The sequence below is a fragment of the Necator americanus genome, chromosome II (genome assembly GCF_031761385.1).
Source record: "Necator americanus strain Aroian chromosome II, whole genome shotgun sequence".
NCBI classification, from domain to species: Eukaryota; Metazoa; Nematoda; class Chromadorea; order Rhabditida; family Ancylostomatidae; genus Necator; species Necator americanus.
Window position 1 is genome coordinate 622,208 of NC_087372.1, and position 27,792 is coordinate 649,999.

The 27,792-nt window shown below is 40.3% G+C and overlaps 2 protein-coding genes across 7 annotated transcripts; both read right to left on the reverse strand.

Annotated features, from left to right (window-relative positions):
* Window positions 1-1,752: 1,752 nt before the first annotated feature.
* Window positions 1,753-18,401, reverse strand: RB195_016486 (uncharacterized protein; the record flags this gene model as incomplete). 6 transcript variants are annotated; one of them, XM_064183042.1, is made up of 22 exons in its annotated part: window positions 1,753-1,871; window positions 1,929-2,045; window positions 2,957-3,110; window positions 3,247-3,331; window positions 3,589-3,699; window positions 5,923-5,994; window positions 7,085-7,174; window positions 7,344-7,417; window positions 7,535-7,635; window positions 8,151-8,249; window positions 8,367-8,428; window positions 9,454-9,547; window positions 10,780-10,899; window positions 10,971-11,099; window positions 11,723-11,876; window positions 11,931-12,015; window positions 12,466-12,576; window positions 13,249-13,320; window positions 13,402-13,491; window positions 13,580-13,653; window positions 15,733-15,887; window positions 15,939-16,029. In XM_064183042.1, the coding sequence occupies 22 exons, from the start codon at window positions 16,027-16,029 to the stop codon at window positions 1,753-1,755; spliced, it is 2,259 nt and encodes a 752-aa protein (XP_064038920.1). The 6 variants fall into 6 exon arrangements, with proteins under 6 accessions (XP_064038920.1, XP_064038922.1, XP_064038923.1 ...); XM_064183041.1 differs by having other exon boundaries at window positions 7,481-7,635; XM_064183043.1 differs by having other exon boundaries at window positions 7,085-7,180; window positions 7,481-7,635.
* An 846-nt stretch (window positions 18,402-19,247) lies between these two features.
* Window positions 19,248-24,256, reverse strand: RB195_016487 (uncharacterized protein; the record flags this gene model as incomplete). The annotated part of the gene is made up of 12 exons (XM_064183045.1): window positions 19,248-20,042; window positions 20,098-20,265; window positions 21,070-21,249; window positions 21,579-21,703; window positions 22,270-22,411; window positions 22,462-22,609; window positions 23,229-23,303; window positions 23,388-23,559; window positions 23,623-23,795; window positions 23,852-23,958; window positions 24,099-24,160; window positions 24,226-24,256. The coding sequence occupies 12 exons, from the start codon at window positions 24,254-24,256 to the stop codon at window positions 19,248-19,250; spliced, it is 2,178 nt and encodes a 725-aa protein (XP_064038926.1).
* Between the last annotated feature and the right edge of the window lie 3,536 nt (window positions 24,257-27,792).

The window sequence follows — 27,792 nt, forward strand, 5'->3', positions numbered from 1 at the left end:
TCCAGATCTAGTAAACATACGTCCTCCAAGTTTCAAAACAATTAGTGCTTCCCTATCTAGTAGTTGTACCAGTTAAGTGCTCATGATTATGAGCGCGATGACGCCCAATTTTCCTGGCTCTCCAGAAGATGTGTGAATCAGCTTTGACTGAGTTCCCAACGATGCAACTTATTACGGGACACCAGTCTCAACGTCCGGCTAAAGCCGAACTTCATGAATAGCATCGAAATTTCGCGTTTTTCCACGTGATAAGTGGCATTGCAGAGGACACGGGTACAAGAAAGGCTGCTTCTCGCTCCTTTTTTCTGGACAACTAGGGGGAGCTGAGCGTGATATCGGTCATAGTTGTGAACTACACCCTTTCCGATCACCATCTATTCGTAGAAAGATCCCAAAGTCGTCAATTTTGTGATATGCTACCCTTAACCATGCTACAAATATGACCTGCCGAAGAAATCCGCAAGAAAAACTAGGAATAGCGTTGTAAATTGCGGTATGATGGTGGTTCCGCTCATCTCTCCCAACTCGTCTAATGAATGGCGTAGAAGATGCTGTTTTTACGACGACTTCAGCTGCAAAGCGCCACCATTGTGGACGTTCCCCACCTAAGTGCATGGTCAATGGATAATGAGGTTTCCTCACCAGCCTATGCAAGTGAAACCAATGAATAGGTTGCTGAGGGGACCGGAGCACGTACACAGAGGCGCGTTCGAACGTACCGTGCAGGAATTAAAGCGATCCCCACTCCGTTTTTTATGATGGTTAGGGAGAAATGAGCGGAATCACCCTTGATCTCGGAATCTACAACTCTATCTCTAGCTTTTCTCGCGGATTTCCCCACCACGCCAGATTCGTGGTATGGTTCCTTTGTATATGGGTCTGATCGTCACGTTAATTTGGTGCTGGCTATCAGTCGTCCCTTAGATGTTCATGGGATTGGAGCTGGGATGGGAGAACAACTTCATGTTGTCACATCCAAATGGGCATTACGTAACGTAGTGACAAAACATAATGCTGCCGCTGAAACTGCTAACTACAGCGGAAATAGAACAATATCAGCGCATCTGGAAATGCAGCCTTTCCGACTAATCCTCTGCAAATCTGATCAAATTAGAAAGACCATGACTTTGTAACGTGAAAGATGGGTTTAATAAATTGTGAGAAAATTCAGAGTGATGGGCAGTGAGTGAGCCGCTCACCATGCCATCCTAATCCCATGATCACCTAGTGACTTTAGATATATGAAGCTTCATTAACCTTCTATCGTCATTTGAATCCATCTCTATATATTTCGCTCCTAACGAAGCTGTTCAAATGAAGACAGGAATTGTACTGTTTTCTCTTTTACTCCTGATGTTTATCAGAAAGTGATTAATGTGCATTCCATTGGACTCAATAAAACAACTACTTATGCAGCAAGAGATGAACAGGAGAAAAAGACATAAGGCTACACTAAACATATAAAGCTAACCGAAGAAGGGAAATAGCAGAAACGATAATTCTTAGAAAGGACAGGTGAGACTTTCTTCAATTTCAGTATTGAGTAAAACAGAACAAATCTTTTAAACGAGTGTTCTTTTTTAAAAACATTAACATGAGATAAGGTTACTTAATGAAAAATTCTCGACTTTCGGTTTGAACAAAGCCACATCTCAGAAAACATCACAAAAAATGGTAGTGCCCTCGCTGCATTTGTACAACGAAAAAGAGTAATGAAAACTGTTCAGCCGACAATTCACGAGAAGGTCACGGTTAGCTTGCTTCTGAATCCTCCGTTTTCGCAGAACTACCTCCACTCAATTCACTGATTGTCTTAATTTCTTGTTCAATGCAGTTGGCTGTCGACACAAAGGTGACCGATGAACCATGTCCTAAACAACAAAACCGTTCCATCGAAAAAAAAAATAACGCGAGGATCTAGTCTTCACCTTCGGTAATTAATGTCGGATATTTATCAAAGAACGCCGATTTAGCCGGTTGCATAACATATGTGGCGACTGCAGATAACATCATCATCTCGAATGTGATCATAAACGAAGCCCAAACTGTAAATAACACCAGTCGTGTGAGAGAATTTGCCCGATAGATAGCAATCCAATAAGAAGGACGATGTGCGAATAAAAATCGTCCAGAACTTTTGGTGAATTAGTAGTAAGTACCAATTTTACATTCCTTGATTTTTCTTATTGCTACCGTTCAATGTGTAATGGTTCTTTTATTCGTATCTTCGAGTTGTCTTTGAGGAAACCTCAACCACTTCCTTTGGATCTTCTTACCGGCCGCACTGGTTACTCTTCGAAAGAGGGATGAATAGAGGTAGGCTTCGAGTTCCCGGAACTCGGAAGCCCGGAACATATGATATGGGAAGTATCAAAGAATGGGGAGCGAAAGTGCAGTGCCTGACTCCAATTTAAAAAAAAAATGAAGAGGTGCTAACATAGAATTAGATGCATGATAGTGGTGATCTTCCTTAAGCACAAAGGTAGCAAAATTTCTGAAAACCCGAGAAAATTGTTCGATTTTTTTTTTACATGGGAATGCACATCGAAAAAAAAGCTTACTGCTACGCTACGCATACGCTAGAAAAACACTTTCAGAGCTTACTGAAGAAAGTAAAAGATGGTCATTTCATGCAAAAGCAATGCGAATGTTAGGGCAGGACAACATAGGAGCGAAAATTAGTGGCCGACAGCAAAACCATATTCGTTTAGCTGACAATACTTCTTTAACCCTCTGTTCTGATAACATCGAGCATCAGCCACATCAAGCAGAAGAATGGTAGTAATACTAAAACTTTTTCCATACTAAAACTAGAATCGAGAAGCTCAGAATGTCAAAGGCGCCTGAACGTGGAAATATTCGGAATCGGAGGTCGGAACTCTGCCTTTCCCTGGTTTGAAGCTTTCACTTATGAACAGAATTGACCAAGCCATTTGGTACACTGCTGCAAACTTACATTGAGCCTTGGCTGGCGGTGTAAATAAATGATTCGGAGAGAACATCCCAAATGTAGCTCCAAAATCAAAGCAAAACTTCTGGATAGTATAGCAACACTGAGCAATGTCGACAATATAAAAAAGATCATTAAAACGATAGGGGGCAATTTTCTTCTGAAATCACACAATTCGAAGAAGTAAACACATCGTACTGCATTTCAAATATATCTTTACTTGCAAAAAATAATGCGGATTAAAGGTTCAAACATCCATTAAGAGAAATCATCAAAAAAATAATAATTCATCTGACTTTTGCGAGTGGCACCATCACATAACATCCGTAAAATGCAACACAAAGGGAAATTAAACCGAATAGCTGCGAAAACATAAACCATCTGAAACAAGCAAAAAAAACGAGTTAAAAACCAGAATTAAGAAGAGAAAGCTCGGAGAACTGCACTAACAAAAAACTGCACCAACACCAATACCGCATTCCGAAGCCGTCTGTTTACAGTGACGCAAAGAGCGATGATGAGCGAGATCCCACTCGTTTTGCAACCTACGCCCCCGTATAGTCTTTGACCCTCGGAAATCCATACCACGTCGGAATCGTGATATGCTACCTTTATAATAATTATTTTAAAAAACTTACAAATTATGTCTGTGTCCAAGTTCCATAAACACAGCAACGCTATTCACTTCGAATATTGTTCGAAGAATGGGGGTTTGAAAAACGAGCCACTCAACGCGTCGGAGATTCCTTCTAAAGTGCCAACTTTTACAGAAATTTGCAGAACTTGTACGTTTTAGAGTGGTTGAAAGGAGACACACAGTACCACAAAAAACAGATCTCTCAACGAATTTCGTCAACCCTTCCACGGAAAATTTTGTTCCTCTTTAGACAGTTTACCAAATGGAATATTTTCGACATGCGTGGAGCGATTTATCACAAATAATCAAATTTTCCAACGCAGATTTTTTTTGAAAAATACCGGGACGAATTTGTCCAATGGGAATGAGCTATTTTCACCCTGACAGCCGCCATAAACAGCTGTGAACTAAATGTGGTGAGCTGATGTCAATGCTACTGTAATCACTCATTTACTCTCAGGCGTTGGCTCGTCCAAAGTTTGGCCTGCGGCGCTCGGCATGCAATACAATTCCAGAAAAGACTCATGAAATTCAAAGAAAATAACCAACATAATGAGAACTCTTCTCGAAATTTTCATTCTTTTTTCTAATCTCTTAATTCAAAAACAAGTAAAGGAGATCTTAAAAGAATAGACGTAATTTTAAATGCAATGAATATGTAGATGAGTGTTGGTCAAGGCCACAAATGCGTCTGACAAGCCACTAAAACACGCTACGGCGGCAGATTTTGTTTCCGCGGCCGCGTCGCGGAAGGCCACATTGCGGCAACTCGGCGTATGCTTTTACTGCTCACTATTCGCAGCTGTGAGGACATGTAAAGCTTTGTCATTGCTTCTTTTTCTGTCGTTCCTTCAATGTCGTTCTTCTCACCAGTCTAGCTTCACTTTTGGTACGCTGTTGCTCCTTTTCAAACTTTTTGTTTATATTAAAGAGATGTGTTTCTTCTACAAACTCCCGTTCTTTTCTCTTCACGTATGAATTCAACTTCTGTCGTTTTTCAGAGTCGTTCTTTAGGTAAATGCAGCTTTACTTTCGATAAATTATTGCTCTTTGTTCAAGTTTATTTCTACGTTGCCTACATTTAAGAGGTATGTTTCTTCTGTAAGCTCTTGCTGTTTTCTTTTCATGGCTTTACGTTTTTATCTCCTCTCGTTTCTTCAGAGTCGTTCCTCACATCAGTCTATCATATATCATCAGATGTGAAAAGCGACTCTGAAGAAAGGACGGAAACTGAAAACCACACATGAAGAGAAAACAGCATGAGTTCATAGAAGAAACATACCTTCTCCATGTCCATGTATGTAAGCAACTTAGCAATAAACTTCAATAAAGAGGAGTAATGAATCAGAGGTAAAAAGAGACTGACGTAAGGAACGACTCTGAAGAAATGAGAGAAGACAAAACGTAAAGCTATGAAAAGAAAACAGCAGGAACTTACAGAAGAAATATACCTCTTAAATATAGGCAACGTAAAAATAAACGCGAATAAAGAGTAGTAATGTATCGAAAGTAAAGCTGCATTTACCTAAAGAACGACTCTGAAGAGACGACAGAAGCTGAATTGATACGTAAAGAGAAAAGAACGGGAGTTTGTAGAAGAAACACATCTCTTAAAGGCAGCATACCACGAATCTGAGGTGGTGCGGATTTCAGGCGGAGTATTCGTATACGGGATCGTAGATTATTGAGAGAAGAGTGATTCTGTCTATTTCTTCCTAATTGCCGTAGAAAACGGCCCGGAAGATACGGCTTCGAGCTTTCCGGCGTACTATTTTCTACAAGGAGCGCGCCAGCCTTCTGCACGCGCCGCATTTTCCGGGCCGTTTTTTACGGCAATTAGTAAGAAATGGACGGAATCACACCCCTCTCCATAATCTACTATCCCGTATACGAATACTCCACCTGAAATCTGTACCACCTCAGATTCGTGGGATGATGCCTTTAAGCATAAGTAGTAGTAACATAGTATAAGCAACGCGGCAATAAGTTTAAAAGAAAAAAAGCCTTAACGCCTTGAGCTACCCACAATGTGGCGAATACTAGCGTAAAAGCGACGCCGAGCTGCCGGAAACAAAATCTGCCGCCGTAGCGTGTTTTAGCGGTTTGTCAGACACATTTGTGGCTTTGGATCAGGGTGCAGTCAGAATGCCCATAGTTGGTAGAGTCGGAGTCGGTACTCCAACACCCTTCACTTTTGGGTGGTTAACGAAGGGATCCTCATCACTTAAGCTGCTCCTCATGAGCTAGACTCCCTTCATCTGAGGAGAGACCAGCACCTTCCTAACGCACCTATGAGCATGTCTTGAAAGCGTCATAATAAAATGGTATTACCCACTCTGTGCTTTTTACAGCAGGTATGAACGTTAAACAGCATAGCGGAAGAATGCGAAACGAAATCCAGATATTCCTGCAAAACAAAAATGCATACTAAAGCAGTCGTGAATGGTCGCACACGCATTTGAAAATGAGAAACCTGAACTGAGGTAGCTCATAATTTGATCAAAGTGCCAACGACTTTTGCGTATGCTGCCAAGATACTGGCCACCAATCCGTATTCATCAACTAGATACATGCATGCGCGTGTTTTGCCAGCGCTGGCGGGACCTTGAGGCGGTTTTAGCGTGCGCTGCCGATGGTTATTCGTACACCGATAGAGTCAAACTTTCCTAGTGTTGGAGGCCGGCAGTGAAGCGTTGGAAAAATAGGTGAACGTTGCAAAAAAGAAGTATCTTTTCTTTTCAAAATGTGTGGGATCTCATCACGATACCCAGATACATCCATTACGCCAGAACATGTTGTGGCATGGGTGACCCGCCCTCGGAAAAAAAAATATGAAAGTGAAAATAAGAGCTCTAGAACGCCGTTTCCTTGGACAACATGGGGTTGCTACCATGATAGAGCTGCCTGCCGACCCAATGTGGGAAACAGTGCAGAAGTTCATAATGCCTTAGCGAGCTATATAGAAGCATGCTCGAGTTTAAATTATCTGTTACTGGTGATACAGGCACAATATTTGCGCTCTGTATATTGTATCACTAATATAGAGTCGAAGCGACAGGAAACACGAGTAGTTGAGCAAGCGATTGCACTCGAAGCGGTGCGGGAGAGCTTAGCGGTTTAGATCGAGTGAGGACCCCTTCTACCACCGTTCGCGATGGTCCGGCCTCGATTCCAACCGCCATCTCTACAGCTCCGCTTCGAGCGCAGCCGCTTATGCAATTATACCGTGCTTCATGTCGTTTTGACCCTCCTATACACAATTTTCATTTTACTGAAGTGCAACTATGATTACTGACGTCAGAACTCAAAGATGTTCAATGATAGCCACCTACTTTAGGTCATACTATTATACTTTTTCAAGTACTGTACTACTAATTTTAAAATGGTGCAAGATGCATCCGAAATGATAACTGTAAGTCAGATGCACTCCATCCTCATTTGATACTCCGCCTCATTGACAGCTTATATCCCAACAAGAGAAGCTGTATTGCAACTACCTCTTCAACAAATATTCGGACATCTGTTTCCGGCCTCCGAAAATGTCGAATAACAGGGATGCTGCTGCGAAGAGACACAACGACAAATATCTAAAACTGAAAATGCGCTTACCCTTAAAGAAATGTAATCTGCACAAAAATTACTGTTCTTTGGTTATCTCGTCATGAAAATACGAAGTTATGTTAACAAAAAGTTATATTAAAGACATACTAACAAGAACCAAAAGGTTTCAAAGTTTTTATCCAGTTCCAAACTTACACGAGACCGACAGCATAAAGAAATAAAGCTGCTCGTGGTATAAACATTCCGGAAGCATTGCATATAGCTGCTATCTGGAAAACCACAGTTTGTTGATTGAACAAGAATCTTTTAGAATCCATCAAACATCCACAGACCGGGAACATCAGTACCAAATAGTACAAATCAGCCTGAATTCTAGGGTCACTGACGTATTTCACGACGTGGTAGAGTTGAGAGATTGCCAAAAGAATTGTAAATATCGTAAACATTGAGGCCAGCGCGAGAAGAGCAGAATAGAGCGAGTCAATTTCTGAATCGTCATTTGAAAGATACTAATAAAAAATTTGATTTAGACCAGCATTTCTGTGTTGGGTTGTATGTTGGTTTCTGCCGCGACAAGATAGGGTTGAGCTTTTGATGACCAGTATGGACGCCACAGAGCTTGATTCTCCCGTTAATATCCTGACTAGAAAGGGATGGGATCGGCCTTTGCGATCAAATTTTCCTACAAGGCACCTGGCAAGGCGCCACATCTGCGGGCGCAGGCACGAACGCCGTGTCTGCGAGCGGGACAATCGCCAACCTGGTGTCTCTCTCGCTCGCTGACAGAGGGGACGCGCATGCATGCGCTCCCAGATGTGGTACGTCACTAATGCATCGTAGGAAAACTCGACCGCCAAGGCCAACTCTCATACTTTTTCTCAGGACAACTAGGAGAAATTGAGCGTGTTCGTTCCAACCTCATAATCCGCACTTCCAACCCTATCTTCTCATGGATAGATCTCAACACCATAAATTTAGTGGTATGTTACATCTAAACACCACCTTGCATCCATATCCGTGATTCAGGTAATTTTGGATAGTCGTCAATTGTTGTATTATAGGAAATTATGAGTGTTTTCACTATCTCCATGCAACATTCAGCTGCAAATAATAAGTTAATCAGAGGGAACAGAAACCACGGCGCTTAAAAACATTAAGAAACATCTCAATTCTTATTGTCACTACCATCACACGAGAGACCTGCAACGACCAACAAACCTCTAGATACACTTCCCAAGTACCGCCTATTACCGTGACCAAATGAAGTGAAATGAGAACCACTGTGTAAGACAAAGAGACAGATACGCTTACAGATAATACAGGACTTCATAGTGTTTGAGTTCTTTTTTCACAACATAGATGGATGATTCAGGAGATGCTGTTGTTAATGATAATCATGCCAATGACACTCGACTACATGATGCGATGCATAGATCACATGCTTTTGACCCGAACGTAGTACGTGAGCGTATTTACACGTCATGTGCGTTGTGAGTGCAATGTCTAAAATAGTCCTTAGGGCGGCCAGTGATCGTTCCACCTCGATCTAATTCTATCACCTACACCGGACCTTCCGTTCTTTTTTCTTGTAAGCTTGAACTAAGACTCGATTGACGGTTGATAGGTGACTGCGCATCTCCGTATCAGCTCTTTATTCGAGTTCACAAACTTATGGGAACCAGTCATTTCGGTGAGGTATTGAAGTACTCCTCCGGAATGGCGGTTGCCTCACCAACAACAAACACGTTGGTAGGTGGAAAGGACTGGAGTAGACTTGCTCATCTTTCTCGTATAGTGTCGCATAAAGCATAAGCTTCTTTCGGGCCTTTGTTTATTATTTACTGTTTTTATTGTTTACTTTATTTCACTTTATATGGTGAGCTATTGACATTCATTTCTTCTTGTGATCTTTTTGCAGCTGTCGGCGCATCTTTCTTAGACGCTTTTTCGGTTGAAGGCGTCTTGCAAAGGGATTTCGCATACCGAATTGTACATAGATCTTGTTTCCGCAGATGCAGGAACCAACTTCTTCCTCGGCTTTAACTTGGAGCGCTCCTGTGCAGGCACATCTTGAGGGGAAGTTAGAGTCAAATCCTCTCATGATTCGTGCTATGAACGGACTCCATTTGAAAGAATTTCCCCCCTGCACACTTCAAACACCAAAACTATTGTAGGCATAATTACCTCTCGGCACTCCAATGAATGAAAGGCAGCGTATCACGAAACTGTCGATGTTCAGGTTGCTGTGGTGTATTATAGATTACGAGTTCAAAACGGTTAGGATTGAGTGAGGTCACGCTCGTACTTGTGATCCAAATTCTGAGCTCCATATTCGGCTACAGAGAACTCAACAGCGTCAGTTTCGCGGCACGCTGCCTTTGAGCGTAAGTAGGCGGCATCTTCGACATCAACGTCATAGTTATGCGTGAATGAGATCTAGAGATGAAGTTACTCTTGCTTTTGCCATCAATTTAATCTTCGATTCCCACAGAAGTGTGCTCCTGGTTCTTGTGTTTTTTTTTTTTCTTTTTGAAAGGCTTCTGTCAATGTTATGGATTTCCTTCCAATTTTTAGTAGCTATCAGCTCTCGCTAAACTCAATTTCAACATGGAATGCAAAGAGAAGTATGGTAGTCATATTTTGCCGTCTTATTTTCGTAAAGGTAAGACTGCTGTCGAGGCACAGAGGAGCTTATGGTGTTAATGTCTCAGCAGGACGTGCATCACCAGCAAAAGTTGGTGAAGACCAAATGAAAACTATCAGATCGTGTGCAGATGACTTAAGGAGATTGATGAAGGAGTACAGTACTAAACAAAGAATAACTGGAAATTATTCAAAATGCCTTGAATTCGTTGAAAATCTCGATATATAGGTTCCACATGAATTGCATGAAATTTGCTTAAAATAACAATTAACACCTGCGACATGCAATTCAAATGCAGTGAAATCAACACGTTTTTGAAACAAATAGAATACAAAAGGCGATAGAAACTAGATTGTGTACAACATCAGTCAACCATGAAAGCAACATTGTCTAATCATAGAGTGAACCGGCACAAACCACATCGGAAGCAGGACCGCATAAGGAAAGATTGTGGCCTCATTCTAGTGAGATCGGAACACGTTCTCCGCCACCAAATGTGACAAACTATATAGAAAGAAGAATGTAGTACTACGAAACTGCATTTATGCAGTGTTTGCTTGGGATTTCCGTCTCATTTGAACATAAACAACTAGGCAATAAATGTGATATTATATGACGGAATACGGACACCATTGCCCTTTGAAGATGACAGCCTGATGATTAGAAAAGTCCAAATTGGTGATGAATTCGTAACTGTACAATACAGTGTTAAATCTTTGGAGACCTAAACCATATTAAATGACACTACATACATTCAAGTCTTCGTAGGACGTAGCATGCGGAGTGCTGGACTACAATGGAAGTAGAGGAAAAAATTACAATACAGATCTATCATCTTTTGCTAAACGAGCATCACATAATCGAGAAATTCAAAGCTTTCAGACGATTTCTAAGGAATTACTTTCCACAGTGGTTGACATCCCCTCCACTTATTGCTTTATAGTCTGCCGCGAGACAAAGAGGATGTGAAAGAGGCTGCTGATCAACCCGGTTTCGAACCAGAGTTTGTCTGAATAGTATCGTCGTCTATCGAATCGAATATGGATTTTGGTTTCGGTTCAACACGAGCGGGAGGACTAATGAAGCTATTAATAGTCTGGTTACTGCCTGTAAAGGTGCAACATGTTTTACGGAAATAGACTCCAAGAAGAAGAAAATATCAAACACATAATTCTCACCTGTATGCGAAGATGTTGAGTCGACAATCGGGTACTTATCAAAGAATATTGACTGCGAGGGTCGTAGAAGATAACTGGCAATAGCTGACAGCGTCATCATCTCCCATGTCAACATGAAAGATGACCAAACTACAATAAGAAAAAAAAATAGTAGAAATTACATAGTATTATAAATATGGTCTTGACCATCTTGATCCATGTCATATACCACATAGCACACATCCAAAAAAGACGGGCTGCATTGTGAAGTTCTGTTGGAACAGGGAAGGTGTTCACATGCGTTGTTCAAGTTTGTAGGCACAGTCTTTACCAGGTTTATCGGAAAAGATGTCGCTATTACGACCACTGCGACAAATTTGTATGACGCAAGTGTGTGTCAGGTTGAGGAATAAGCTAAGAGGATTTGTTTTTTTTTAACTTAAAAATGAACATGGAAACAAAACGAAACAAAATCAACGAACCTGCGACAAATCTTCTATACCATCCGAAAGAGAATTTCTTGCTCCACAAGTGTTTTTTTAAATTTTAATAATTTTTGTATTTAAAAAATACAAAAAGCAAAAGGTGTCAAAAATGCTCTATTTCGTACATTAGAGACATCTCACTTTGATACAAAAATTAGGAACAAAATCAGTAAAATAAGGAAATCAAAGCATCCTGCACTCATTACGTGTGCAAAGATCGCAGGGCAGCAACACATGAGGCAGAAACCATAGGACTGACCGCAGATAGTAAAAACAATTTGAACTTACACTGCGCTTTTGCAGCTGCTGTCAACAAACGATCCGGCGAGATAATCCCAAAAACTGCGGCGAAGTCGAAACTAAATTTTTGGATAGTATACAGACATTGAGCTATGTCCACTATAGTGAAAAGCTGCATAAAACGATAGGGTGCAACCTTCTCCTGAAGTCAAGAATAAAAACACCATAAAAGTTCCGAAATCTAATAGCGACTCACCTTTCCTAAGGGAACCATCATGTAGCAACCGTAGAAAGCCACACACATTGAGACCAGGCCAAAAAGTTGCGAGAACATGAACCACCTAGAAATGCACTTTCTACGATTGCTGCTAGAAACAACATCACAGAATATACAGGGAATGACAAGGTCCATATCCCCATGATCCTCAAAAAATGTTATCATGGAGCAGCAGACTCGGCGCAGTGTTCACGTAAAAACGATATGTTTACTCCAAAGATGTCGTTTTTTTTTCTAGGACAAGTAATCTGTGCTATGGAACGCTGCATATGATCAATCTCTAGAGTTTATGCGCGGTTGATTCATAAACTCCGTCGTCATCGTTGCATTGAAAAAAAGCGTTTTAATAATCGTAAAAACAATGCTGCAAACTGCCCTTGCGAGACTTATATTTTACACAACTCACATAAGGGACGGATCCAAAACAATAACATTTCAAAGCACAAACTTGTAACCTTGTTGTAGACCTGCTATCTTTCGAATGCCAGAAAGTTCTTGTTTTCTTTCAACTTACAAATTATGACGATGTCCAAGTTCCATGAATACGACAACACTAGTCAGTTCAAAAGCTGTGCGCAGAATTGGCGTTTGAAAAACGAGCCATTCAACACGCTGCAGGTTTTGCCTAAACTGATTAAGAAATAAGAATAGTTGAGAAATATGACAATACGGTCATAGAACAGTTGTAACCAAGTTAGGCAAATCCAACACTGAAGCTTTGTTGGTTGTTCTTACTAAACAATTTACATTATGATCAAAGTATTGCGCCCAGTGAAATACCGTCGCCATATTTTCCTAACTACGAATATGTCATAATAAATCTAGTTAACTTTCGTTCATTTGATAAAATACATGGGAAGTGTGACAAGAGAGAACACGGTAGTAGTCAAACTCAAAATTTGATCAAATGTCTGGAGCCCAAAGAGAGCACGGGTTTGTTCGGCCCAGACAGCTTCGAAGTTGGACTTATAGTCGGGTCAAAACGACATGAAGCGCGGACAATTGCGGAATCGGCTGCGCTCGAAACGGTGCGGTGGAGAGAGCGGTTAGAATCGAGGTGGAATCATGCGGAGCTGCAGAGATGGCTGGCGGTAGCGAGGTTCCCTACGCGACCCCAACCGCTACGCTCCACAGCGCCGCTTCGAGCGCAGCCGCTTTCATAATTGTCCGCGCTTCATGTCGTTGTGACCCAACTATATTCTGAGTACTGTATGCTGTATAAGTACTGTATAAGTGACGAATTAGATGAGCAAGCGCCAAAACCGTTAACGCGAAAACAGCCTTCTCAAATGCTCACTCAGTGCTGGGAACGTCTGGCAGGAACCGGCAGCAACACAATGGAGGCACCAAGAAGGAAATCCGGATATTTCTAGAAAGCAAGCTGTCAATATACGTAACAGATACTCCAATATTTGTTACAGGAAATTGCTAAGGTCTAAACACCACCCACCTTTCCAACAAGTACTCTGACATCTCTTTTCTGCTGCCGAATATATTGAAAAGAAGGGACACAACGACGAAAAGGCAAAACATGAAGTATCTGGAAATCGATGGAAACAGGGGTTGATCTATCGCTGCGTTTACTCTGCCTTTAAGCAAAGTTATGACAATGATACAGAAAATCTTACACAAGTGCGACTGCATAGAGGAATATGGCAGCCCTTGGGATGAACATTCCAGCAACATTACAGATAGTCGTCACCTGCGATTATCGATTAGTGGCTGGTTTTTAGACGGTTATAATATTGGTTCATATGGTCAAACTAAAGTGACCCGACCTATAGGGCAGAACGGCACGGCACTGAAGACCTGTGGGTAACCTAACCACCGGGCTTGAGACCGAGCACCGGTTCAGCTGCAATGTTCGCAGTCACTTGCGGTTGAGAACCACGCGAGTCAAAATGCTCGCGCCGTATTGCACCCTGGGTCATGCCATTTTTACCTTGCCTTGGGCATACTATTCACCCTCTTATTAAAGGCATCACCCCACGAATCTGAGGTGGTATGGATTTCAGGTGGAGTATTCGTTTAGGGGATAGTAGATTATGGAGAGGGGGGTGATTCCATCCATTTCTTCCTAATTGCCGTAAAAACCGGCCCGGAAGATACGGCGCCGCACAAGGCTGGCGCGCTCCGGTCGAACACCCTGCAGAAAATAGTGAGCCAGAACACCTGCAGCCGTATCTTTCGGGCCGTTTTTTACGGCAATTAGGAAGAAATGGACGGAATCACCCTCCTCTCCATAATCTACTATCCCGTATAAGAAAACTCCGCCTGAAATTCGTACCACCTCGGATTCGTGGAGCTGCCTTAAAGGTTCCATGTTGCAAAAGATTGATTTTGATGTGTTACGTACGAGCAAGGAACACATGGAAGAAGGGTTACACCTCTCTCTCTCTCTGGACGTTCCTGAGTGGCGCTTGTGTGGACGGTGGCGAATGTTTTTTAACAGCTTGAGCACGACTTGTTTGCTGCAACTCTTTGACTGACAGACACTCATTCCCCCCTCTGCCTTTCCCAGTCGGTACCGTCTCTCTCGGTTGGACTCATCCCGCGAACGAATGTATCGTTTTGACCTAACGCGTTACATCTTTGGCCGAGGAAGACACCATCTTTGCGGGAACAATAATGAACAGTACACTGGCGCAGATAAGCTTCTTGCTTACCTATCTCTCCTATTTTCTTGTAGCTTTTCATTTTCTGTACATTTCTGTATGTTTTTAATTGATTTCCTTGAGCTGTAGCCAAGATTGGTATTGATCGCCTTTATTAAACAACGGATAACGTTTCGGCGTTATCGCCTTCGTCAGAGCCTGGAAAGTTCAAAGCCATTAGTGATTGGCTACAGCTCAAGGAAATCATTTAAAAACTTCGTTTCAACATGCTGAGATTCAAAGACAGGCGTACATGGGCAATACATTTCTGTATGATTATGGCTACTCCGTTATAGAAGTTCGTAGCAAATTCTTCGTTGGTATCGGCGCCATTGCATTGCCGATTTCCGTAGCATTGATCGATGGGGGTGTCCACATAGAACGCAGCGTGTCGGGCCTACTCAACATATTCAGCGTCGACTGTAAGGACCACTACGTGCTAATTGTGTCCTCCTTGTCTTAGGATAACCACATTGTAGTGTAAATGCGGTCGTCGTCGAATGTGTAGTGTCGGAATGACGCGACACGACAATCTCCTCAGAGTTCCCTTTTCCTTTTTTCTCAAAATATTTAGTAGAGCATAATGGACTTCATAGTCTTAGCAAAGTCCTACTTCATTAGTTTTGCTGCTAGAACTTCTCTAGGATTGCAGTCTGTGGGTACCGGATTTCTCTACAAAAAAGTGGGGCGGAAGTCCAAGTCTTGAAAACTGAGGCCTTCGAGGAGACATGTTAGCAGCGAAGTAATCTATCAAACCCCCGAAAAAGGATTATTCCAGGGATATGACCACGAATGATGAAAACCGTGCACAACGAAAAAATAAGCGATAAATTGTCCGACGTTGACCAGACAGCTTGGAATCGAATCAACACGTTCGATTCAATTCGTTTGAGGCTCATGAACGCATATATGGCACACACAATGAAAAATGCGCTGTATGCAATTACTTGAGGAGAAACTTGAGGAAAAGAGAGTTGGGAGGCGGGAGGGGAGTGGGGCAAAATGTGGTCTAACCGCTACTCAAGCAGGCTTCTTGAAGTCTGAGCCAGTATGCAGGGTTAGTTAATCTAGTTATTACGTTGTTACATGTATAAAATCAGCAAAATCATGTAGCCAAAATTACTTACGGGAAACATAAGAGCCAAATAGTAGAGATCTGATTGTATCCGCGCATTGCTGACGTATTTTATGACATAGTAGAGCTGAACTACCGTCAGAAATATTATAACTATCGTAAACAGTGAAGCCAACACAAGAAATGCTGCATAAAACGTATCAATTTCTGAAAAAAAATCATAACCAATCAATAATTAATATCACGGCACTAGACCACCTCTTATCCATATTCGGCTCTCCGGTATTTGTCGATCCTCATCAAATATGGAACTGTTTTGGGGGTTGATGAGCGTCTTGACTATCTCCATGCCTCTTTCATCTAACCTGAAGAGGAAAACGATGATAGCAGGGGAAGTCTGAAGGACCTGAAGAGGAAAACGATGGTAGCAGGGGAAGTTTGAACAGAAAATCAAAGCATTGCACGATCACAACAAGAGCATAGGGTATATAAATGCTGTATTCGGAACAGTTTCGAAAACGATTGCGGATAAGGAAGTCAACATTTATTTACTAAATTTCTACAATTACAATTTTTCTTTTTTTTAATCTTCCATATTGAATTATTCTGATACATAAATAGGTTTCATTTTGCGAACCCGAGGACATGCGGATGATAAAGGATAAAGGATAAAGTGTGTGGCTTTAATCATTCCGCTTGGGATGCGCCACCACATTCACTTTATTTTTTTTTGTCGAACCCTGTTTACTGGACTGTCCACGAGCTAGAAAAATGTACTACCTATATGGATGGCCCTAAATATCAGGTACAAAACTGGTAATCAAGTTGATCAATTCGTATAGGAAAGGTAATAAAGAATAAGTAAATAAATAAAGAAGAGCACTAATAAATATGATGGATAGAATCATTGTGAGAATTGAATAATAGTCCTGATTGAACAACATTTTTTTACTTTGTGTCACAAGGAAATTCGTCCGTAAAATTTGTGACAAACCCGTTCATAAAAGCACATTTTCGGTAATTTAGCTTCACCATCAAACGCTCATGTGCTGATTCCTAGGGAAGGGGACCGGCATGTATTATCCGTTGCTAGGAAAATCCTCGTTGTGATTACTATGTGTGTGATTACTATGGGCGTTGCGTAATTTAGTTACTAGAAACGCATTTGACAAACGACTATAGTTCAGAGTCGATAAAACAATAATGAATAATGAAACACATAATAAAACGCTCAAAAAATAAGGAGTGGTGGGCAAAATGAGCGTAAACAATTGGCCGGATGCTCTGAAACGTCAACCACTTCAGTTAAAAACTAAGTTGGATTCGCATAAATGTTTTGAAAGATTCTTTCGATGATTTGCATTTATTGATAACATTCTATCCGTGAGAGCAGAATTTCAGTGCTTGTCATGAACACTGTATGTCCATATATCGTACCTGGAATAACTCCGCTAATAAGTAAGCACCCATGCGCGAATACGGAATAGGTCCAGAAATTGTAAAGTTGGCCTTAAAATTTTCATCTTCATTTTCTTCATCATTTTCATTTTCGATAGAGTTGAAAAAAAGCTGACAAAGCGAGATCTTAGTTTGTTGCAAATGTTCCTCTTACTTTTCCAAGGAAATTTTGTAAAAGGCCACAAATTATAAAGCAGCAGTGCTCCAATCCCCATGACACTGGTAGGGACAAATATTTTATCCTTTTTTTTTATTATTGTTTTCGTTTTCGGTGTTTAGCATGTTATGGAACTTTGACTGGTAGCAGATTTTCTGGTTTCTAGAAAGTTAGAGGTTAGAAGGGATTTGCTTTGCTTAAAACGTTATTCTTTACGACCCCCGTATAAGACTAAAAGCAGCCAAATTACATATGTTGTCGTTTACGAACAACACAAAGTTAGCGTGAGTGGAAAATTAAACAAAATAGTAGCAAAAGTAGCACTACTTAGTATTTAACAGAGAGTCTAACAGTCTCTAACATTACTTACTTTCTGACTTAGATAAAAAAGCAAGTAACGGAACTAAGTTCTATTACTATTTCTTATTACCTATATGTCCTCAGGATTACTTATTTATAATACACAATATTCAAATAATACAGTAGGCAGCATTTCTTGCTCAATGGTAATTCATACGTAAATCTATTTCCTTCTTAATAATACGCTATATATAATGATAGGATAATTTTGAATTTGAGAAGAATTTGATTACTAAGCTAGCCCTTTTCTAAGACAACGGCCACCTATCATAATTCTTCTTTCTGTCGTTGCACAACTTTTTTTTTGTACTCAGTCTCGTTTTATAGAACTATGTAAGCAGGAGGTAAGTCGCTCTACTTAATTTATTGAACACTACACTAGTTTATAGCTGATCGTTTGAGTTCACGCGTAGGACGAAATTGTTAGTGATTTCTTCTCGGAAAAATCACAATGATAAGTTAAGCCACCAAAAAGATTGCTTTTCGTATCTGCTACAAGACAGTGCAGTATTTAGTTCAAGAGAAAACAGTTATAAAATATCACAAATCGATTACAGAATATAATATCTTTATGCAAGTGTTACTATGACGATTTGGAGTCCATGAGAAGCGGTTTCCGATCAATAGAGCCTCACATCACCTGGAGACCGAGGAGACTCCGCCTAAAACTGCTGCTGTATCAACAACTCGAACAATAGCCATTGATATCTATTTAAACATCAGATCTACCTCAACAGGAAGGACATTACAGTAGTAAAGCCAGGTAAATAGCTATAGTACAGAAAACAAGCAAAATAAGGAGAAATATATTCTACAGAAATATTGAAATATTATCCGAATATTCTGAGTCACTATTTTAGTGGCCAACTTTCACACAATAATAACAATTACATAACACTTAAAATAAGTTAATAAAAGGTACTTGTCTCATCCAAAATAGGTAATTTTGTAACAATTAATAATTAATTAATTAATGTAAGTAGTAACCTAATATGCCAAAAACAGGAAGAAAATAGAAGTCAGTTTCATGTTATGCACTGCTGTACTTTTTTAGTTTAGTTCTTTGTTTTGCGGCTTAATATTACACACCCGCATGGAAATAATTCAAGAAAATCTTGAATTATTTCCATGCGGGTGTGTAATATTTATCATATTACACACCCGCATGGAAATAATTCAAGATTTTCTTCACTAAAAAATGGTATTTGAATACGTAAGGGCACAAAATATCTTTGAGAGTATCTCTCGGATTCGGAGCTGAGAGCTTTCTATGTAACAATGCATCTCGAAAGAAAAAAAGGAAAAAAATTGACAAGAAACTTATTAAGGAAGCATGTGAGCACATTTCAAAAGCTTTCACTGAAATGACGCAGAATTCGTTCAGGGCAGTGCATTTTCTACTCCAATCTAGGAAAAGGACTCGCTTTGAAGTACCGAAATTCATCGGCAGCAAATTGAATCCTTGAAAAAAATGGATACCGGGATAAAAATAGGGACAAAGTCGTCGCCTTATCAGAAACTAGAATAAAACGAAGTCATCGGGAATTTATTACTCTATTATTACGCTAGCAAATTCTATGACAGAACTTGCTTCAACTTAACCAGCTTGGAGAAGCAACAGCTGTAAATATGGCACCAGTTGAGTTAATAGCTGGAGAAAGAGCGTACGGCGAGAGCACCAACGCTGAAACATAGGCTGGAGAGAGAATAATGGGGGACAACACAAACGGTGACAGGACAAGCGGCGAAAGCACATTCGGCGTGGCTATGAAAGGCGAGAATGCAAATGGCGACAAAATCAATGGAGTCATAGCTTGAGGCGATAGTATAAACGGTGAGAAGATTAATGGAGACAGTACGAAAGGGTTCATAACTCCTGGGGACAGGATTACTGGCACAAAAGCCAATGGAGTGAGTATAATTGGCACAAATGCAAACGCTGACAATACAACAGGTGAAAATATTCGAGGAGACAACACGACGGGGATAAACAACCACGGCGATAGTACGATCACGCCAAATATAGCTGGTGAGTTAATCAGGGCGGAGAATTGAACTGGGGATAAAATCAACGGCTGGCTAACTGTCACAGGATCGTTCAAAAGCACAACTCCACTTAGTGGAGACAACACAATCGAGCGTTTCTGGCGTTTCGACGCAGGTACCACGGATATCAATCTAACCACACCACCTCTTGACTCGTACCGTAACCTTCCAGCCGCCACGTGACGTACAGTGTCACGGACTGTACGATGTGCATCGTAGTCTGTGACGTTTCGCATCGCTTCAAGAGCTATAGAATTGTTAAAAGGCGAGTTCTCCCCATAGACCAGTACTCTTTGGGAAGGAGACAGCACTGCGTATCCAGTGCGATTCATTGCCAACAGCTGAAATGCAGATTTCAAGATAAGAGGAGCAAATTCAACGGCACCGAAAATCCACCTGTTCCGGCGTGAACGAATTCTGTAGTTGTTCAAATAGGTTAACTTTTGACGCCTCGTACTTCCCATAGAGTTTAGTGACATTCTCCTTTGTGAGGATAATAGGTTGCCCATCGGGACCACGGATTCTTTTCACGTCGGTTTTCGCCTCCTCCATCCTTTTCGTTGCCTTCAAGAACCCATTATCAACAATAATTGAATGCTTAGGATTTTAAAGTGCAATAATGGACAAAAGTGGAAAATTAAACAGTGATGATATTCCAGTGAAAGGGCTCAGTGAGTTTTTCTTTTTGTCATAAGGTCCACCTTTTTCTGTTTGAGCATGTGGAATCTATCGTTATATGATTCATCGTGAACATCTCGCAATTTTATGAAGTTCGTGAATCAGGTGCAGTCATTCAAAAATCAATTGAACAAGAAAAACGTACTGACTCCCTAGAAGGGCATAAGAAAACAGACTAATGGGGAGCTGAATCGTGCACTACTTTGTTTGAGCAGAACCAAGATTGTTATAAACCTTTATTCTGGCTAACGTTTCGGCGTTATCGCCTCCTTCAGAGCCTAGTTTATAGTCACTGGATCCCCTCTAATTGTGTATTCGTTTAATTTTATGTACATATATCTAGATCGGAAAATGAATAGAGCCTGGAAAATCAAAGACACATGTAATCTATCCCCTCGAAGTCTCGTCACATCACAAGATATGACTTGGCAAAGAGATTGCTCAAAGACGACGCTTTAACGGATGCTTCGGAAACTTGGGCACTTCGCGAACAGAAGGAAAATACAGTCAGCTCAGTCACTGAACATTCAATAGAGAGAGTGATGCTAAAAGTATTCTGCTTCACAGAAGCGAGCGACGGGATACGGATTTCTGCCGAGGAGGGTTTACTGGCGTCTGTTCGATCAACTCGAAGCACAGGGGTAGTCAAAGTGATCAGGATGGTGAATAGATTTTTGTAATGATGCACACCTTGGCTTCATCGAACGCATCTGCTGCTCCAGAGGTTTCTATAATGAAATCCATCCATTCCTGCTGGTCGCGTTCCTTTAGTACTCCAGTACTGTTAAGCAAAGTTGTAAGTGATGTCATTTTCTCGATACCATTTCCTTTATCGTGGAGAGAGAACAATGATGGAGATAGCACATTTATCTAAAAAATAAGGTTAGGAAATTTTGTTAGGTAGCTTATCGCGAAATTGACATGATACAGGAATCGCGCTCGTTTCAATGATCCACTATCCGAACTCTACGTTTTTCCTGGAGTTTCTCCGCACTACATACGTCAGTTTCATGAAACGCTGCCTTCAATGATTGAGACAATTCAAATAAAACAAATAAATTTTAGATTAATGGAGGTGATTTCAGTAGATTGGCGTTCGTTTTTCATCCAGCCGGAGTAATTTCTTCAAAATCACCTTCAGTCGTTGTATGTTTCGGAATTTGAACGGATACATAGTTCAAAATTCTCAAAGTACACACCTCATTGTTGGAAGAATCTACGTCATCCGGAGTGAAAGTCATCATACGGGGACTGATCATGCGGAGAGACTTCTTCTCAAAATTATTCACATCATGACCAGTCATCATCATTGTAAGTTTGACTCCTGAACATCAACTTTAAAAATACATAATCCTCATCATCTGTGGAAAAAACGAAAAAATTCGGCACGTTAGACTCTGATTAATCGCTTCATAACGACACGATGCCCAGACTTTTGAGCAACGTAAGACCCAAGGGCAAGTATATTTTTGCGTTTCTTCACCAGTTTGCATTCTGTTCTGGTATCCAGAGCTGCGCGTAAGGTGTCCGTAACTACGTATACGGCTCCAAGAAGAAGATATGTGGTATGTTGGAGATGTCAAAAATAATTTTGATGAAGTATAGTACGATATTTATAAGTATAGTATCCAAATCTTAGATAATGAAAAATGGACAGTTGAAATATTTCTTCATATTCTAATTATAACTGCTGATCAATAAGAGACTTGAAGCAATTCACAAAAGCAACTTTTGCAGGTAGGAAAATTTATAATTATAAACATTTTCTTTTGTTTCGCTCTTCTTTGGCCACGTTTCCGTAGCAGATAATAATAGAATAATAATATTAATAACAATAATAATAGGATAATAATAATATTATAAAAATGATAATAGAATTCGTTGACGGACCTTCCCTGATCATTCTGATGGGTTCCAAAACCGCTCTCTCCGAGAGTGTTAGGTTTTTCTGTCGCTTCCGGTACTCTCTCTTCATGTGATCCATTTGATTAGTGCTATCCGGATTAAGAGTTTTCTCAAGTTCGTACAGCTTCTGGAAGGTGTAGCGATACGTTGAGATAGATGGAATCGTGTGAAATTTACCGTTAGTTTGTCCAGCCTTTTTGATTTCCTGTAGTTTACAGCCGCTTTTGAATAGAATTTCAAGCGCTTTTCTAACATTTCTTTTTCTTGTCGCTTTTTCTCCATTTCTTCCGCTTCTTTTTTGATATCAGAAATAACAGATTGCCACCTAAAGAGTAGCGATAAAGAGTGGACAGTAAGATGAAAGGAAAACAACACAAACATTTGCGTAGACATGTAACAGGCTGCGTAGATAGGGAAGAACTTATGGATAAAATAGATCAGATAATGTGACCGTACACGAAGCCTTGTCTGGATGTAAATAACACTGATGTATTGGTTAAAATTTGACGAAAATTTCCACCACAAAAGAGAATAAAAAGGTCAGCGAGTTCTATGTACATGTACGTTTAAATTTTTTGTCTGTACATGCACAGCAAAGCGAAGCGGTTGAAAAATGAACGGTTTGGAATAAGGAGAGCAGCAGAGAAGGCCACGTACGGGAATATAGTTAGATGTATGGTATTTTTTAAAGAGAAAACAGCGTAAGAAAAAAAGAGGCAAGAGAAAGAGAAAAAAAAACAAATAGAAGCAAAAAGCAGATGTGACATGATTTAAAATGTCTGAAGTGATCAGGTACGAAGTATGTATAGAATGAAGTAAACTAAATATAGACCGTCAAAAAGGAAAGAAAAGAAGACGGGACAACAGAAAAGAGTATATAAAAATGAACAGAGTCCTGTGTACAAAAACTGAATTGTGCACGTGAAGCTGAAATAATACCCAACCTTCTGTGTTTTTTCTTGTTTTTTAATGCTCGCACTGTTTTCGTCAAAGATTCTGCTATTTGACCAAACGGAGATCTGAAATATGGATTTTTTTCCTACACCAGACTCCTAATTCTGTAGCTACCCATAATTTTCGACATCATCATAGATACCTCCTACCTGTTCCTCTCATCGATGAGAGTGTAGCTGCTCTTATTGATTATTTCTCGTTTACGACGTTCCATGCGAAATCCACCTATCCATGGGATTTTCCTTTTAGATTTGATCTTAACCATTTTAGAGGAATTCTCCCGTCCCCAATGAGAGGAAGAGTTAGTATTTCGACGAAGCACTGCAACAAAAACTTTTTCGCTGCATTGGATGTATTTAGCAGCTAGTAAAGGGGTTTACCGACCACGATTAGCCATCCTTCTTTTCCCGAGCAACTTAGCCCAGCGGATCTGTTTCGCTTGATCTGCACTGGCTTCGAAGAGCATGCTAACACATTTAGCATGAGTTCGTATATTTTCAGCCCGTTTTGCACATTTATAGTGTCGTTCTTTCTCCAAGCTTGACACTTTAGGTAACCTTAAAAGAAAGGATTACACGAGAAATTGTTAGGAGAAAAAACTGCAAGAGATAACCTTTCCGTCGCGAGTGCTGCCATCAAACTGCTGAACGCCTGATCTACCCAATGTTGATAAAGTTCGTTACCGCTCTCCTCGCTTATTGGTATGGTGAAGACCCCATTCTTGAATAAGTGAAATAAAATTACATCACAACGATATCCGTAATGTGAACTTGGAACTTGTAACTGTGAAATTATCTGATCAACCCACAACACCTGGGAAGTAACAATGAAACTCAGCTCACTAGTGTCGAGCCACCAACCTTATAATGAGGAGAATTCTTGACGTCAACGTCGCTATCAACCATAATACAATACACCGGTACTGTAAACCTACAGTAATATTGGAGAAATTCGGCATATTGCAGAGCAACAAGTAATCAAGGTTACCTAGGAGGGCAAGTAATAGCGGCACCATCATTGCCAGATATCTGTCAGAGGGCACAAATCGATAGTTCAAAATTCGTCAGAGTGAGAATTTGATCGTTAGGAGAGCAAAAAGCAAATTCGAAGAACAGTCAGGAATGTAGCAGCATCAGAGTACAGTAATGGTTTCGTCTACGACTCGAAAAATTCGTCCAAAGATCTGAAAAAGATGTCTGTATTGAAGTGGTCATGCGCTCAGCAAGAACGAACTGCACTGAAAGACTTACGTTTGCCCAGGGAGAGTGCATTGGGTCGATCTTTTATAGGTGAATCGTTAACGGAGCGAGGAAACACTTTCGCTGTATATAGGATTAAAAAGTCGCAACACATAGTCTAATTAGGTCATGAGGTCCTTGATTTAGTACGAAAGATCATGGATAATCACAGAATCAGATAATTTTCCTACGATTTTTGCTGTCTTACATTTCCCAATGACAAATTAATATCGCTATTGATCATCTTGAAATTTTGGGAATTTCAATTTTTCTATATTCTATTCTTTTTCTATATTCTAAGGGTTTCTATATTCCTTTTTTGTTCCACGAGAAGTTATTATTGCACATAACTGAGGAATTTATACATGACTCTTATAGATATTGTTTCTGGATGTGTGTGAGTGTATGACTGGAACACCCACGATGATTCTCCTTGTTGATCATGCAAGCTTCCATGGATCTATATAGCAAGTTAAGGATAGACTTTCATTGATTGGCATGAGCAGCAACTAGGATTGGTATTTATCATTACAGGAGTTAACTTTTCAGGATGATAGTCTTCGTCAGAGACTGTGAACATCAAAACCATAAGTGAGTAAGCCATGACTTGGAATTTTGACTTTTCAAGATCTGACGAAGGCGACAACATTAGCTCTAAATAAAGGGTACCTATCTCATCAAGTATTAGTCTTGGTTCCAGGTGAAGCAAGGAAATCTACGTATCCAATGAATAAATGACTCAATCGGCGGCCTGATACTATTATCTGACGCGGTTGACAGCATTTTCGCCGAAGCGAGCTGTTCTTGACTACAGCTTTGCCCAACCTTCTCGATCCACAGCAGAACTCGCACAAAATCATCAGAACATCCATTTGTCACTGTTCCATATCCTGCAAGAATTGGCGCCTCGCATGAATTGCCTGTCGACACCAAGTGAGCCGAGTACCTCACGTCGACGATAACCGGGAGTTCAGCGTAACGGAACGGAGAGTCATTACCAAAGACTCCACATTCTTCCTACGTATTTAACCAATTTGGACTGGGCTTTTCATGTGGTGGAACACAGAACCTTTGGGACCGCATAAACAAACTTCATTGCTACTTGCTCGCGGTGGCCTTGCGTACAATAAATGCAATGAAGAATCTAAATGTTCGCTCCGGGTAGGTACGAGCCAAACAACTTGCACAGTTCTATGGCGAAAGTTACTCAGTTATTGTAAAAAGTTGCTGTTGTTAATACTTACTTAATATGCCAAGGTTCAAAGGCAGTAAACCATGGGTACTACGGATGAAGGTTTTTTACAATTCACACTTTTTTTTGTTGTTCCCTTCGCGATATAGCTGATTTAAACGTACAGAAGCGGGTTAACATTGGTAGGAATAGTTTCTGTGCTGGATTTCAGAAGTTAAGGGGAGTACAATAGTTACAGTCACCAATTAAATCTATGTGCCTCAAAATGAATGAGGACTACTTCTTGCGTGTTTCGTTGGGACTAAGTTCAGGAATCGTAACCGACTAGATCCAAAATTCTTGAGTTGCTTACTTCAAATATTTGAAGGCAGCAAATGTTGATGCTTTGAAACCGTCCTTGTCCTAACCAAGCACTTCGGAGCTTCGGGATTGACAAATTGATGCCATACTTGTTTGAGAGGATAAAAACATTAATACAGGAAGAGGAAAAACACATTAATACATTAATACAACACGTAAATACATCGGCTACCGTACTCACGTGATTCTGTAGCTGCACGAGTGTCCAAAAACGTCAATTCTGAATTTAATTGTAGGCGTGTCTCAAAGGAATTTATCAACGATGTGCACTTTATCGTTTGTAAACGTACTCGATGAACTCAGAATACCAGGTGGCGAATTATGATAAGCGGTGATCTCTGCGATAGCGATATTTAATCCAATGATAGAGAAAGTCCATTAAGTGCTGCGTACACATGGATTCCAGCGCAACATTTCGTTCTCATGCGACAGATAATTGATTTGGAACGAATTCAAAAACTCTATTACTACAAACAACGCAGTTTTCTCTTCTTCTTATCTTCTGAAAATATCCTAGCTAGGAACGGTAACATATTTTTCCGATAAGAACGTAGTAATGCGCGTTCATACATAGAAAAGCTTAAAATAATAAAAAAAAAGAAAAAGTTAAATCTAAGTTAGGCTGGGTCTTGTTAGCTGCATCATAGGACTTCTGGATAGGTGCCAACCGGAAGAAAAATGCTTGTTAAGAATAACTTCATGGAAATCTAACGTAGAGTTCATGATGGGGATGCGCTGAAGAAATTAAACTCTGGATTAAATATGGCTCAAATACACGGTCACTTCCTACAACTTCAAATTAGTCAGTAAATCACCGTAAATATTTGTTGAAAATCGATTTGCTTGATTAATTACAATTTATCGGCTTGACACATGAATATGGACATGGATAAATACACAAATTTTCACCATAATATGTACATACACACTGAATTGAAGAGGAACAATGAATGAATACGATTTGCAAATTAACAAAGAGAAAGTAGACATGAACTGAGAAACGTGAAAGACACCTACTACGTCGATCAGGAAAGCTGAACATGGAAAGAGGAGCTATTGCACAAAGTAATCCACAAAAAGCACAAGCAAAAGTGTTATCTGAACAAAATGGATGACTGCGGCATATGAGCAACGCAAGCGCTTTGGACGAGTTTATTTCTTAGGATGTTGCTAAGGAAATAAAAATGAAAACGAATCACTGCATTTATAGCGAGAACACATTTTACATTTACAGAAGCGTGCCACAATCTCGAAATTATTTAAAGCTGGTGCTGGAATTTTGAGTTAGTCGGCAAGGGGTGAGACTGATCTTGGTTTGGGTAAGTCTTTCTTTAATTTGTAGTCTGATAGTGTTTTACATCTCCTAGGCGTTAGAAAAGGTGTTCGCGGCAACGATTGTAATTACTTAGTTGTCGGTTTGTCGAATCGCCATCCGCCACAGTGACAGATGTCTTTGGTTGTTTATTGTCTTATTTATCTAAAGTATGCAAATGTTATTCCCAAATTTCGTTGTTGACAGTCAGGAGCTGTGGAGTGCACGGTAGAGGCACTTGCACGTACCTTCATGGAAAGCGACTAGGGACGAAACACCTTAGAAAAGTTCTCTAATCGAATATACTACGTCTTTGATAGATGTTCGCAAAGTAAAAGGAACCTATCGCTTCTGAGGCATAGTTAGGAATAACAAAATATAATGTGCAAAATGTGTGTCACATATTCTCCGCGATATCGAACAATCAAAGATCTAATTCCGGCTAAAATTGC